General features: G+C 39.5%; 2 protein-coding genes across 5 annotated transcripts; one reads left to right on the top strand and one right to left on the bottom strand.

The window, feature by feature from the left end:
* Positions 1-53: 53 nt before the first annotated feature.
* Positions 54-3,163, bottom strand: LOC122660219 (TLC domain-containing protein 5-like). Of its 3 annotated transcripts, none has more exons than XM_043855437.1 (6): positions 3,073-3,163; positions 2,289-2,518; positions 1,989-2,129; positions 642-761; positions 415-510; positions 54-226 (listed from the first exon to the last, which is right to left on the bottom strand). In XM_043855437.1, exons 2-6 carry the CDS (start codon positions 2,490-2,492, stop codon positions 119-121), a joined length of 669 nt encoding a protein of 222 aa, XP_043711372.1. In that variant the 5' UTR covers positions 2,493-2,518; positions 3,073-3,163; the 3' UTR covers positions 54-118. The 3 variants fall into 3 exon arrangements, with proteins under 3 accessions (XP_043711372.1, XP_043711371.1, XP_043711373.1); XM_043855436.1 differs by lacking the exon at positions 3,073-3,163 and adding an exon at positions 2,776-2,883; XM_043855438.1 differs by lacking the exons at positions 642-761; positions 3,073-3,163 and having other exon boundaries at positions 2,289-2,568.
* A 1,570-nt stretch (positions 3,164-4,733) lies between these two features.
* LOC122660534 (protein YeeZ) lies at positions 4,734-11,773 on the top strand. 2 transcript variants are annotated; one of them, XM_043855894.1, is made up of 8 exons: positions 4,734-5,040; positions 5,277-5,375; positions 6,098-6,176; positions 6,296-6,377; positions 8,848-8,887; positions 8,984-9,166; positions 10,227-10,364; positions 11,483-11,773. In XM_043855894.1, exons 1-8 carry the CDS (start codon positions 4,817-4,819, stop codon positions 11,766-11,768), a joined length of 1,131 nt encoding a protein of 376 aa, XP_043711829.1. In that variant the 5' UTR covers positions 4,734-4,816; the 3' UTR covers positions 11,769-11,773. The 2 variants fall into 2 exon arrangements, with proteins under 2 accessions (XP_043711829.1, XP_043711830.1); XM_043855895.1 differs by having other exon boundaries at positions 4,738-5,040; positions 8,984-9,118.
* The last annotated feature ends 1,378 nt before the right edge of the window (positions 11,774-13,151 follow it).

Here is a 13,151-nt window from a genome sequence, read left to right as displayed (position 1 = left end):
AACATGGAATTGCTCGGTTCTTTCTTCTTTTTCTTCCACCTGACCCTTAAAGTTCTAGTCTCCCTTTTTCTTCCCTTCCCCTCAAACATCATTGGAACTCTACATGGGTCCTCGTGCTTTAGGTCTCCTTTAAAGATTTACGCCTCTTTGTCAGTTTGAACCTAACCATCCTTGCTATCTTGTAGAACCAGAAAGCACTCACTAATTGCAATCCGAACGCCATGGCCTATATCCAAAACAAAACACAATAGGTTAAAGGAAACAATTCATCATTTGGTTATCGGTCAGGTTATGGAAACCATCAGTTGATAACACTACTAATGAACAAAACCTCTTATTCTTAGATAGAATATATTGATTTAGATTTGGCTGCAAAGAAATAAACAGTATGAATAGTGCAGATTAACACCTCACCTTTATTAGTAATGGGTTATCGGCAGAAAGAGTCACGTAAGTGAGGTGAGGTCCGGCTACCATCCTTGCAAGTGTGAAGATTACTGCAAATAAAATCTAAATGTAACCAAAATTAGTATACCTTAACCAAGAAATAGAATAAAACAGCCTATACCTCGGCTAAGTTATCGTAAGCAAACTTCATATCAAAACAAAAGAGACCAAGGGTTTTAAGAAATGGAACTAACATCAGCTGCTAAATTGAGGTTGGTGTCCCTGTAACCAAGTTCTTTGAGAAGTTCCCTCATGTGGAGAAAAGGGCTGGAGATCTCTGTAATCCACACTGCCATGATCATCTCTGATCCACACTGTTTGAGAATATAAATTCAATCAACAAAACAGTATCATAATATGCAGTTGGAAATGTATGAGTACACGAAAAGATAAGCTTCTCAAGGAAAAACAATTACAATTTCATTGAATGAATAAGGTATCTAACATATAAAGCTAGGTATTCAAGGTGAAAGCAAATAAATCTAGGTGACTGAGGAGTCTTCCAGATGGCAACTTAGTTTACACCCAAAAGGAGTCCACGCTTTGCCCACTCCAGCAAATGATTGCCTTATTTTTTAAATTAAGGAGTTTGAAAAACATGACAGATATTAAGAAGACACAGAATAAATGATGGGGTCATATAGCCCAATTGGACTATGAAAATACAATATATGGTCATTCGAAATGGTTCCCTATCTAATGGATTGCCAAGATAGGCCAAATCACTGCTCCGTTCAGCTGAGTTTGGAGAGGCTACCTGGTAAAGATCTAAGGTGACCCACTTAAGGTTCTAGGGGACAAACTTCTTAGCCAAAACAAGCCGAGAAGGTATCTTAGGGTTTGGCATAATACTTTTCCCTGAAGGGAGAGAGAGAGAGAAAGTTTAAGTACTCTGCAACTATTGAAAGGTAATTCCTAACCAATAGTTAATGCATTCACTGTTTGCTCTTGAGCTTTCGAGTTCAAAGTTGGTCATATTATACCACCTTGATTATGAGTTGTTGAATGATCAATTGAATTCTAGGACTTGTTGATACAAAAGGGTGTATCTAGTGCACAAGGCTCCCGCTACTGCGAGGTCTGGGGAGGATCTTTATGTACATAGCCTTACCCCTGCTTTCGCAGAGAGGCTGTTTCCAGACTCGAACCCATGACCACTTGGTCACAATGGAGCAACCTTAACCTGCTTTCTAGGACTTGTTGACATACTCCATAATCAAAATTGAGTACTTGAAAAGGGAGACTTCTCTTGGGCTTGAAGAAGATTATTCAATTTGACAATTGGTATCAAGTTCCTCAAGTACTTGTTTGAGATCCAAACATTACTTTCATTTCCCTCCTCCCTGGGAGAGGGGGATTGATAATCATCAATCAGTTTCTTCAATAACCTAACAAAACAGCTTAATATTTTGAAAATAATTTTATAAACTGATTCAATGCTTCATATAAATAATCCATGAGCAGAAGTTGCAGCTTGCCCTGGCAATAAATAAATCAAGACTGTAAATGAATTTACCAGGAGAAGTGAACAGGATACTCACCCTTTCATAGACAAGGCCAGCCCCAATACCAAGAATGCTAACCAGATGATGAACTATATTATCTATGTTGACATGGTTGTCGAACAGGCAGCATATGAGATCATAGATGAGGTAACCGAGAGTTACAGCCAAAGTTTTCATCTGCAGGGGCCAACAATTAGATCGAGTTCATCCCCGATTTTTTGTTGACAGAATTATCACACAACACTTTAATCATGTTTCTTTTACTGTAACTCATCCACCCCCAACAACATAAACTCTCCAATCGAGGATTTTGGCAGGAAGAGAGTACTGAGATACCTGTGAAGGAGAAGACTTTGAAGCCAAAGGACAAACAGGGCACCCCCAGTCTTCAACTGTGAGAGAACACAAAGTGACAGCCAAAGAAGCATGGAGTGTAGAAACAATGCGGTTGCAGAAATTGAATGAGCGTTTCGAGAAGATCTTTCTGACTAGAATAAAAGCCACTGTCCATGAAATAACTGCCCAAACCAGAAAATTCATACTGTAATCTTCCAGCTAGAGATCTCCTGCGAATGCAAATCCTCCTAAAAGAAAAGCACAATCAGTTGCAACAACAGGAAAGCCGAGCAGATGAATCTCATATCAGGTTCATGGTAAGTGGATAACCGAATAAAAAAAATTCCAGAAAGGCGTGAATTGGGAATTTGAATTTCCTACTCTTTTGGAGAAGCAATTTACAATAAGAAAGAATTGGATACCAAAGGGATAAATATTTCTGGATACGAAACTTGACAGCTAAAGAACAGCACAGAAACATTAGTACAGGTGGGAAGGACGGTGGGTTAGGTCAGAGGATCTTTTCATTCAACAATTACAAGTCATCACAATCTCTAAATCCTCCAATTCCGGTGACTAATCTTATTCTATTCCATTCCATTTCTTCCCAGTTCTTATTTATTTGGAATGGAGTCTAAGTATGAACAATTTCCAGAATTTTCATTGATACTGTAACAGTGTACTGAGTGATCGATCAACCACAAGAATGCAAGCATGAGGCAGACAACCCAGCAACTCAAAAATAAAGAGGAGTGGCGTGGGTTAATGGATATTGACGGATTACCTCTCCATTCTATTTTCTTCCAACCCAGGGCAAGCCTGCCCGATCTCCTCTCTTTCAGGTGAAAGTGAAACCCACATTCTCTACACCCATTTCTTGTTCTACGAAATCTCTGAGAGTGATTTTTCCCATTATAAAAAGGCAATCCTTCTCATCGGTCAACCAACCAATTAATAATTGGAAAAGTAATCTTCAAAGATTAAAAACTGTTAATCTCCTCATGAAACTTAAAACGTGACGCCTATTAATGGGGAATCGTTCTTTGCATGGGAGTGCAAGGGTCACGCACACAAGGCAGCCAATGAGAATGTGTGCTGACGCATTTGGGGTGGAAATTCCGCCACTCATGGGGTGGGTCGGTCATTTCCACCTCCAATGTGTGAGAGTGGCCCTTGCATGGGATGCAAAGAACTTTTATCTCCAACTAATTAAATAATTTTCAGGGAAAAAGATCTACATGACGAGACGATAATGTGTAGGGATTTTTTTTCTTCTCATGCCTTCCTATATTGTGATCAGTTTGAATTGATGACACACTTGCTCCTCTCAAATCATGTGACCTTCTGTTGATGAAACCATTTCTTGAACCATGATTGATTCAGTTTTGGAGGAGTGGGAAATTCTTCCATACACTGGTGGCATGGGTAATCCTCTCTCCTTCTCTTTACTTGACTCACCCATATTTGACATGATTCATGATGTCCAAAGACAGTTTTTGTATTTTAATCTTAAGCAGTTTTGCTTCATGGTTTCATGATGTCTGTGCAGGGGTAACCAAGTAATTACGCGGTTTATCTTTTGAACTTCATGGATGGGTATAAGTTATAACCTATGAGAAAATTCATTTGTGTTGAAAACTTCTATTATTATAAAAAGAGGGAAGGTGAGGGGGGGGGGGGGAGATTGCTAGACTGCGAGATGCCTATGCCTATAAATAGGAAGGGTGAAATGATTGTCCCATCCCCTCGTAAAATGAAAAATTCCACCCTTATTGGATGCCCTTGCGTGCTTTTATTGACCCTCACACTGGTGTAAGGGCCACATAGCTTAGGGTGGTCCCCCTTCAGAAAATAGTAAAAATTCTCTCACTTTATATAAAGGTCTTAAATCGGTATCTACTTAATGAGAAACTATGTGGACATGCCCATAGCAACAAATAAAGAGGGACCTATGCTGTAGGTGATCCACAATTCATCTCATTGGTCAGAAAGGAGATGTAAGTCCGTCCGGCTGGAGCAAGTTAGTTCATTTACCAGCCTTAAGCTAGGATTGTGTGGCCTTTGATTTAATTGAAAAAAAAATCCTCTGTAGTACACTGATCTTGCGAATCGGTGCACTGCGGTTCGGGCTTGAGAGCTCGACACATGGAAGATGCGATATCCAATGGTTTGAGCTTGATTGACCCAGTTTGTTTTTTTTTTTTTTTTTTTTGCTTCTCGAGCTTGGCATCGTTGGATGTCGTATCTTCCACGTGTTGAGCTCTCAAGCCCAAACTGCAGTGAACTGCAAGATCTATGCTTTCAAGCTTAGCGGGTCCGAGTTGGCTTTTCTAGGCCCTGAGTTAAGGTCAGACTGGACCCAAGCCCAAGATAAGGAGACTCAGGGTAGGGTTGAGGTTTTAAAAAGCCCGCACAACCCGACCCTGTTACAGTCCTACCTTGAATGCACCGGAAGGACGAATCCCGGTTCACTTCCCCCGTAATTGGAGTTATCGAACACCTTCGCGCCCCCCTCCTCACTCGCCGAAATGGAAACCTCTTTCATATCTGCAACTCCGTTTACATGTCGATTTAGATTTCGGATTCTTGAACGAGCATCGGCATCCCTTCTTCGACGCTGGTCTCCTTCTCCTACTCCTTTGTGTTGTTTTGCCGCCGATCCGCAATCCGTAAATACGAATAGGAAGATGCTTATAATGGGCATGGGTTTCGTTGGACAGTTTTTCGCGCATCACCTCGAACAAGATGGCTGGTAAGTGGTAATGGTAATTCTCTTTCTTTTACTTAATTAACTCCTAATTTCCTCGATGAGATAGATATATTTGCTCTAGTCCAAATGTTCTATAGGATCTGAGATCGAACTTCGATCTTCACTGTACTCCTCTGTTAGTTCCTGATTCCATTAAATGGAACCGGGGTGAAACCTTTCCGGTTTTCGAGCGCTTTCTTCTGGAGAGAATTGACGCGTTGGACCTACATGTTTTGCAGGGAGGTTTCTGGGACTTGCACTAGTGCAATTAAGAAGAAGAAGCTGGAGGCGATGGGATTTGATGTACACGTTTTTAGCTCAGATGACCATGACCTAGAGTAAAGTATCTATCGTTTCATTGCATACTTGTAAACTCTGCATCTACTATCTAGTGTAGTGCTGCTGGTCGTGGGTCCTATAGCTGAACCCGACATACATGTAGTCCGAGGTTTTTGGGTAATGGGTATAGTGTTGGGGCTGGGTGCGATGTGGGAAGAACCGTGTGTCAGCTTGGTATATTTTCTTGGACGTAAAATGCCTGTGCTCTGATGGGTTTGGATTTAACTCACTAAACCCCGGAATCGAGGTTTCTGATGCCAGTCAGTGCCCTGTATGCAGGTTCTGTTTGCCATTGTTTTATTTTGTTACTTTCATGAAGGATTTAAAGCTCACCTAGTTTGTGCTGGTATCATACAAATTAATACCCAGGGACTTGTCGTCAACAAACCACAATCATAACGTCGAAGCCTGTTCATACCAAATCAGTTATGAATAGATTTTGTCTTACTGCTTGGTATGATTTGAGGACTCTGGCAACCCTCACAAAGAGCTTGGTACATACCCAGCTTCATCGGAGTTGAGTAAGCCTGCGTGAACCAGGCTTGATGTTACTCTCAAAAAGTAAAAGGTTTAAAACACCTTATCCAAGCTGTAATGGGCTTGTTGGAGATTATGCCCAATTTAGTTACTGAGGTTCTTACAACAAACTTTCTTTTTATGACAACTTCCAAAACTTCCTGTTTTCTGCTTGTCTTGCCAACTTTGTCTATTGTTTTTCCAGCCTCAGAAGCATCCTTGCTCTTGGATATGCTACTCATATGCTCGTCTCGGTTCCTCCTGTTGCTGGTCTCGGTGATCCAGTAAGCTAAAAAATAATATTTCGAAGTTTTGTGACATTGAATTGTTTTCAACATATTTTGTTGCTTATTTAACTACCTCCGCGATATGTTGGCCATTTATATTATTAAAAATTATCCAGGTGCTTTATCAACATCGACACCTTCTACAAAGTAGACTAAGCCGTGGAAATCTTCAATGGTTGTGCTACCTGTCATCAACAAGTATGTCTTTGTCACAAACTAAAACCAGTATTTTGCTGACTGTTTCACCTCACTTTCTTATTGACTTCTTTTGGGGTTTAGAGCAGTTGCCTCGTAATCAATTAAACACCTTCTCAGACCTATTATAATTCCTCGAAATGATTCCATCTACAAGTCCTTATCCTAACCGGCTTTTGGTATTGATATAGCTAAAAAAAGGATCCAAAATAAACTAGAAAATAAAGAAAAGTATAGGATAACAAGGGTCAGGGAGGACCACTTAACTCTTAAGTCTTTTGGGGACTCACTTATTCAAGTGTGAGACTCATTTGCCACAAGTGGACCTCAAATTCACATTGGGGCTCACATGGCACAACCAAAAGTACAAATATACTCATTCACTTACTCTTCTATAAGCCAAAAATACAAATATACAAGGGGAGGGAAAAGTGCCATTGAAATGGAGCCATTGGAAAAAAGCCAATGAAGTCATTGGAAAAGTCATTTGAGGGAGAGAAAAGTGGAGTCATGAGCAATAAATGTTCATGACATCATGCTGATGTCATCATTTTTCCCTTCTTGAAAGAACTCGTCTTCGAGTTTGAAGTGACCATTTTCATCCAAGTGTTAATGATCAAATTTCTTAAACTCGTCCTCTACCTTTCGGCATGATACTTAAGAATCGAAACTTGGTCTTTACAAGAATCCGAATTTGCTCTAATGCCAAGTTGATGTAGCTTATAAAAAGGAGGATTCAAGATAACCTAGAAAATAAAGAGAGTATAGGATAACGAGGGTTAGGAGAACCTCTTAACTCAAAGGTTGGAGAGGACCACTTAATTCTAGGTCTATTGGGGAGTCACTCATGTAAGTGTTGGATTCACTCACCACAAGAGGACCTCAAATTCACATTGGGTCTCACATACACCAAAAGTACAAAAATACTCATTCACTCTCTTTTTCTAGGCAAAAATACAAATATATAAGGGGAGGGGAAAAGGGCCATTGGAATAGAGTTGTTGAAATATAGCCGTAAGAGAGGGAGAGAAAAGTGGAGTTATGAGCAATAGGCATTGCTCATCATGATGGTGTCATCATTAATGATGCAGCCATGATTATAAATATTTAATGCCCACTTCACTTTCTTTTTCTCTTCCAACGTCTTTCTTAGTTTCTATCCCTTCAAGTACACTCTTTCCAAGGCATCTCTAACAGCTCTCTTCCAAGAGTCTTGATCAGGTAATTGTACGAGGACCTGACTTGAAGTTCTCGTATGCTGACTAGCCAACGTATGTATGAGTATGTATTTTGGTTTGTAGAAGAGTTTGTGAATGGTTATGAACCTTGTATTTTTGGGAGAGCTACGTGAGTCCCATGTGAGTTTGAGGTCCTCTAGCGGTTAGTGAGTCCCATGCTTGGCTAAGTGAGTTCCCAAGACACCCGGAGTGCAGTGGCCCTCTTTGAAACTTGAGTTAAGTGGTGCTTTCTAAGTCTCTAACCCTTTTTATCTTTTATTTCTTTATTTTGCAATAAAACTCTCCTTTATCTCTTATCTTATTTTGCCTTTTTGATTTGAGCTACATCAATTTGGTATTAGTGCAAGTTCCGAATCTTGTGGTGAGCAAGTTCCAAAATCGACCCAAAAATAAAAAAGCGCGCTGATGATGGAGAAGGTTGCCAAGGATTGTTTTGCTGCTCATGTAGACGTGAGTAAACCTCTAGTGTTTGACGAAGCACAACATAAGGACTACTCGCATCAATTTGGCACTTGAGGCAATGATGATTGTTTCAAACTTGAGAACGAATTCTTTCAAGCGGGGGAGAATGATGCAGCCATGATCACAAGTATTTAATGCCTTCTCTATTTTCTGTCTTTCTTCCAACGTCTTTCTCAAGCATTGGTTCTTTTTTTCTTTTTCAAATGCACGCTTTTCAAGGCATCTCTAATGGCTCTATTTCAACGGATTTATTCCAACAAATCTTTTTTCTCTTCCCCTATATATATGTATATTATTTCGGTTTGTTGAAGTGTTAGTGCATTGTTGATTGTTATGTACCTTGTATTTTTTTGGGAGCCATGTGAGCCCCATGGTGAGTTCGAGGTCCTCTGGTGGTGAGTGAGACACGAAGAGACCCCAGAGTTAAGTGGTCCTCTCTGACCATTGTTACTCTTTATTCTGTTCCTTATTTTGCAATAAAATTTTCCTTCATCTATTTTATTTTTCTTTTTCGATTTGAGCTGGATCAGGTACTCTTAAGTAATTGTTGTTTGGAATTCTAACATGAAATGAAGTTAGCAATCTTAATGTTTGTATGCTTTATAGCATGGTCTGCTGCCCGGACAGTCTAGGATCTTTTTCTCTGCTTTCTGGGAATGTCAAGATGTTCACTCAAACTTTGCATTGACTGTCAGTTTCATATTTGCCTGAATGATTTGAATTTTGAACTATGGCTTTGTGTATTCATTGATGTGCTCTTCTTTCAAGAGCAGGTGTTTATGGAGATTGTGGTGGTGCATGGGTTAATGAGGAGTAAGCAAGTCTAACTGAAGTCATGTGTTGCATAGAAACTGTAGATCAAGAAGTTAGGCACAATTGTCACTAACAAGTTGTGTGGCCATGTGACAGTTATCCACTGAATACTTTAACCGAGTCAGCTAAAGCAAGATTGGCTGCTGAGGAAGGATGGTTGGATCTGGGCCGTTCACTTGGGTTTTCAGTGCAAGTAATGCGGCTTGGGGGTATCTATGGCCCTGGCAGAAGGTTTGTCTATAGAGTATGTTACATATTCTTAATGCATTTTGTTCTCATGTAAGATTTGTCCCATATAAATGTTTATACATGTTATCATTTGACTAATCACTGGAATGGAGTTGCTTTTGCAATCATATTATATTTTGTAAATTTTAATATATGTATATATACTGTTCTTTATTAGTTATTAAAAGGGGGAAGGGGGTTAGAAAAAGGTGCCTCTGCTTGGTTATCACCTTCTCTTGGCTTCATTTGTTTCAATGGAAATAATTTTGGAGGAATTGTTTTGTCGACAAATGGAATTTTTTCAGGAATAAAAGAATGCCCTCCCCCCCCCCCCCCCCAAAAAAAAGAAGGTTCCAACTAAATATTTTGGCTGTTATTTTTTCTCAAATGATTGTATAAAGGACGTACCTAGTGCACGAGGCTCCTGCACCTGCGGGGTCTGGGAAGGGTCATAATGTACGCAGCCTTACCCCTGCTTTCACAGAGAGGCTGTTTCCAGTTCTCAAAGTATTGTATCTTGGTCAAAATCAGACAAATGTCAGCTATGGAGGACACCATCATTTGGTTGATTCTTTTCCTCAATCTCCAATACTAATATACGCTCACTCGTCATGTATAATGAAGAAAAAAAGATAAATGACAAAGGAACATGGAATCAGTCTTATAATTAAATGTTTATTTTCTAGGAAATAATTTTCCACAAAAACAAATGAGCCTTTGGGTAAATCTTTTTATTTGGCTCTTATTGGGGTTTAAACAATGTTAGCTTTTCCACTTCCCATAAAGGAATTTATGCTCATTCTAAAGTTTTTATCTGATTAGTCCTTTTTCATGTAGTTACTCTCTCACTTGTGAATGACACCAGCATATCCTCGTTTTATTCAAAATTTCTATGTTTTTGTGAATTTCTTTGAGATATTTGATTCTGCTGGACTCTGTTCAGTCATCAACCAGAGCTTCTTCTTGATTCCTTCTAGCTTTTGTATGCTTTTATTCATAGTTATCAAGGCGTCACCTAGGCGTCCAGGCTCCTTGGTCGCCTTGCCGCCTTTATAACTATGCTTTTATAATCACTCTGTTATCTATTATTAACTAATCAATTTTCCTCCAGTGCTTTGGATACCATAGTCAAGCAGGAGTCTCTATCACCAGGACAGAGGATGAGGGAGACCAGGCAATACACGTCACGAGTTCATGTTGCTGACATTTGTCAGGCACTGCAGGCCAGCATCAACATGCCATCATCAGGGTAAGCTTCTCTCATTACCATTGTCAAGCTTATTCTAATTCGTCACATGCTGCTGTAGGTGAGAAATGCCATTTTAGAAAAATTGACCAAAAGCCTACTGAACATAAAAAAATTCAGCATGACTTGTAGGAAAAGGGAAAAGGAATAACAAAAACTTTCAATTGAAACAGCTTCTGTCTATTGTTTTATTTTTTTATCCTCGTATCATGTAACGTGTACACCGCCACGTCGAGGTTCTGTTTCAAAAGTGAGATCACTACTAGCTTGTTGAAGAAGCCCTTCTAATCTGGCTTTCCTAACTAGCACATGTGCAATACTTACAAGCCTCCTAGATTGTTTCTTCATGAGAAAAGTATTAAAAAAGTTAATGTCATACAGCACTTGAAAACAATCCCATGGCCACATGGTTTCTTCTGACTTTGGAACCATCTGAACTAGATGATGCAGATAAATCATCTAAATGAGTTTATTTTATTGGAAAGAAACTTTGGGTTGGGTTATGTATGTGTTGGGCCTTTGATCCAATGGGTTTTCTTTGTATTGGGCCACTTTAATGAGCCTATAATATGGGTAGATGTTAGGCATACGGGATTTATTGCAAGACTAGAACCAAAATAGGTCTAATCCCAAGTAGGATCAAAGAGAAAACCCTCCAATAAACAAGAAGTCATTTGAGGGAACCAAGAGAACATGGGAACTCAAATGAGGGAACAATTTCCTTGGTTGAAATAACAAATAAAAACCCACAAATTTGTAACCTGTTGAAGCAGCAATGATCTTGATGTGATAATCTTCAAGAAATCGATGTGACAATCAGGTGACAGAAATCCCAACAGCTTGTAGCACTCTTGAGATCGATTTGAACAAAATTAGGGTTTGAGATTCAAAAACCGATGGAAGGGGATGGGGTAATGGAATGGGCATCTGATGTAATTACACTTAGAGGGCTTATTTTATTGAAAATAAGCTTTGTGTTGGGTTATGTAGGTGTTGGGCTATTGATCCTATGGGATTACTTTGTAATTGGTCAATTTAATGGGCCTAAAATATGGGTGGAAAGTAGGAAATTATTATTTCACTTTCCTAAGCAATTGACCCCATGTATGACAATGTTTCAGGAAAATATACAACATTGTTGATGATGACCCAACACCTCGTGTGGAAGTGTTTGCATTTGCAAGGACCTTGGTCCAGAAAAAATGGCCTGACCAGATTAAGCGGGATCCTTTGCTTGGTGATGCAGAGTCACTTATCCAGAAGAAAATTACAAGGGGAGAGAAACGAGTTAGAAATGATCGTATGAAGAATGAACTAGGAGTAAGTCTACTTCATCCAACTTATAAATCAGGACTGCAGAGCATAATCGAATCTATGGACTGCCCGATTGAGTCAATGAATGCGTAGCCTCTTTTGTTTTCTTTTTAAAGTTTCTTTTTGTTTTTGGGGGTGGGGTGTTTGGTTGGTTAATGTGTGTGTTTTCAGGGCTTTGGGTTTAGGATTTACAATTTTGTGACAATACACTCAGGGACTTGGGAGTACCCCACATAATTGCGTCGCCAACCACTATATTCTCCAGAGAGCTAAAAATTCACTTGGTCAACTTGGGATTGGGCTGAAACTAGACGTGTGCTGGGACCTTGGTACCCGTTTACAAAATTTCAGCCAGTTAGTGGAGGAGCATGGTGAGTTGATACAACAACAACTCAGCCTTATCTCAACTAAATGGGGTCGATTACATGGATCCCTGCCCTCCAATCAACTCTATTTGAGGTCATTTTTCAGCCAGTTAGTGGGGAAACATGGTGAATTGAAGTTGAGATCACTTTGCCCTGTTCAATGGTCTCTAAATAGGCGAGTTGATGCTTGGGTCACTGTTGTTTTAGTTAGATAAGAAGTTCTGCCACACCATAAATACTTAGCTGCCTGCCCTGTATTTTTGCTACATGGAAGAAAGAATTTCAGGTTCAGCGAGCAATTCAATTCAATATCTCAAACGTTGTATGGGTAAAAATTCAGCATGATTAGATGGTTATCCACTGTATGATCTTGAGTTTAATTTGTATGTTGTTTGGAATCTTTTCTTGATTATCCAATTAAATAAACCAAAGCTGAAATCCCTCCTAAAATAATGTTGTTGTGATGCATCAAATGGTGAATTCTCGTTGGTACAAATGGGAATCTTGATATCTTTTAATCAAAACACATGGAAAATATAGGGCTAAATTTTTGCCTAAAATTAGCCTTTGAGTAAATTATAACCAAGGACAACATGTCAATTGAATTGCGTACCCTTCTTTGGTAGTTTAGATAATCTTTTTTATTTTTTATTTTATATTAAATTTTAGGGTTCATGTTCTTTGTGCCACAGCGCAGGCTGCTCCCAGACACATGGGCCTGCCACTCAGGGGGGTGGTCATTGCGCCCACCCCCTTGTGTCTGGGCACAGGGAGCCCAGTGAACATTCTCCCTAAATTTTAAGCCAGTAATTCTTTGGGAAACAAAAGGGAGCCGCCTGATTAAGCCAGATGGGCCCTTATTGAAATAGGAAATCAGGCTTATTTTCTGCCATTTGGCATTTTGTATGAGGTTGAAATTTGGTAGACAAGTAGACACCAAAGCATTGAAAAATTATGAACTACCAAGAGGGTAAATGATTGAAGGGTTTACATTTTAACACGTTATCATCCAGACCATTCCGTATACACTCTCAATGGTTAAATCACATCATCTTTCCATATGGCATAAATAGGTGCCCTCTCGACCAAAATGGAATAATGTTTTGGCTCA

The sequence above is a fragment of the Telopea speciosissima genome, chromosome 4 (assembly GCF_018873765.1).
Source record: "Telopea speciosissima isolate NSW1024214 ecotype Mountain lineage chromosome 4, Tspe_v1, whole genome shotgun sequence".
NCBI classification, from domain to species: domain Eukaryota; kingdom Viridiplantae; phylum Streptophyta; class Magnoliopsida; order Proteales; family Proteaceae; genus Telopea; species Telopea speciosissima.
Note: the sequence above shows the minus strand (reverse complement) of the source record. Positions and strands in the feature narration are given on the sequence as shown.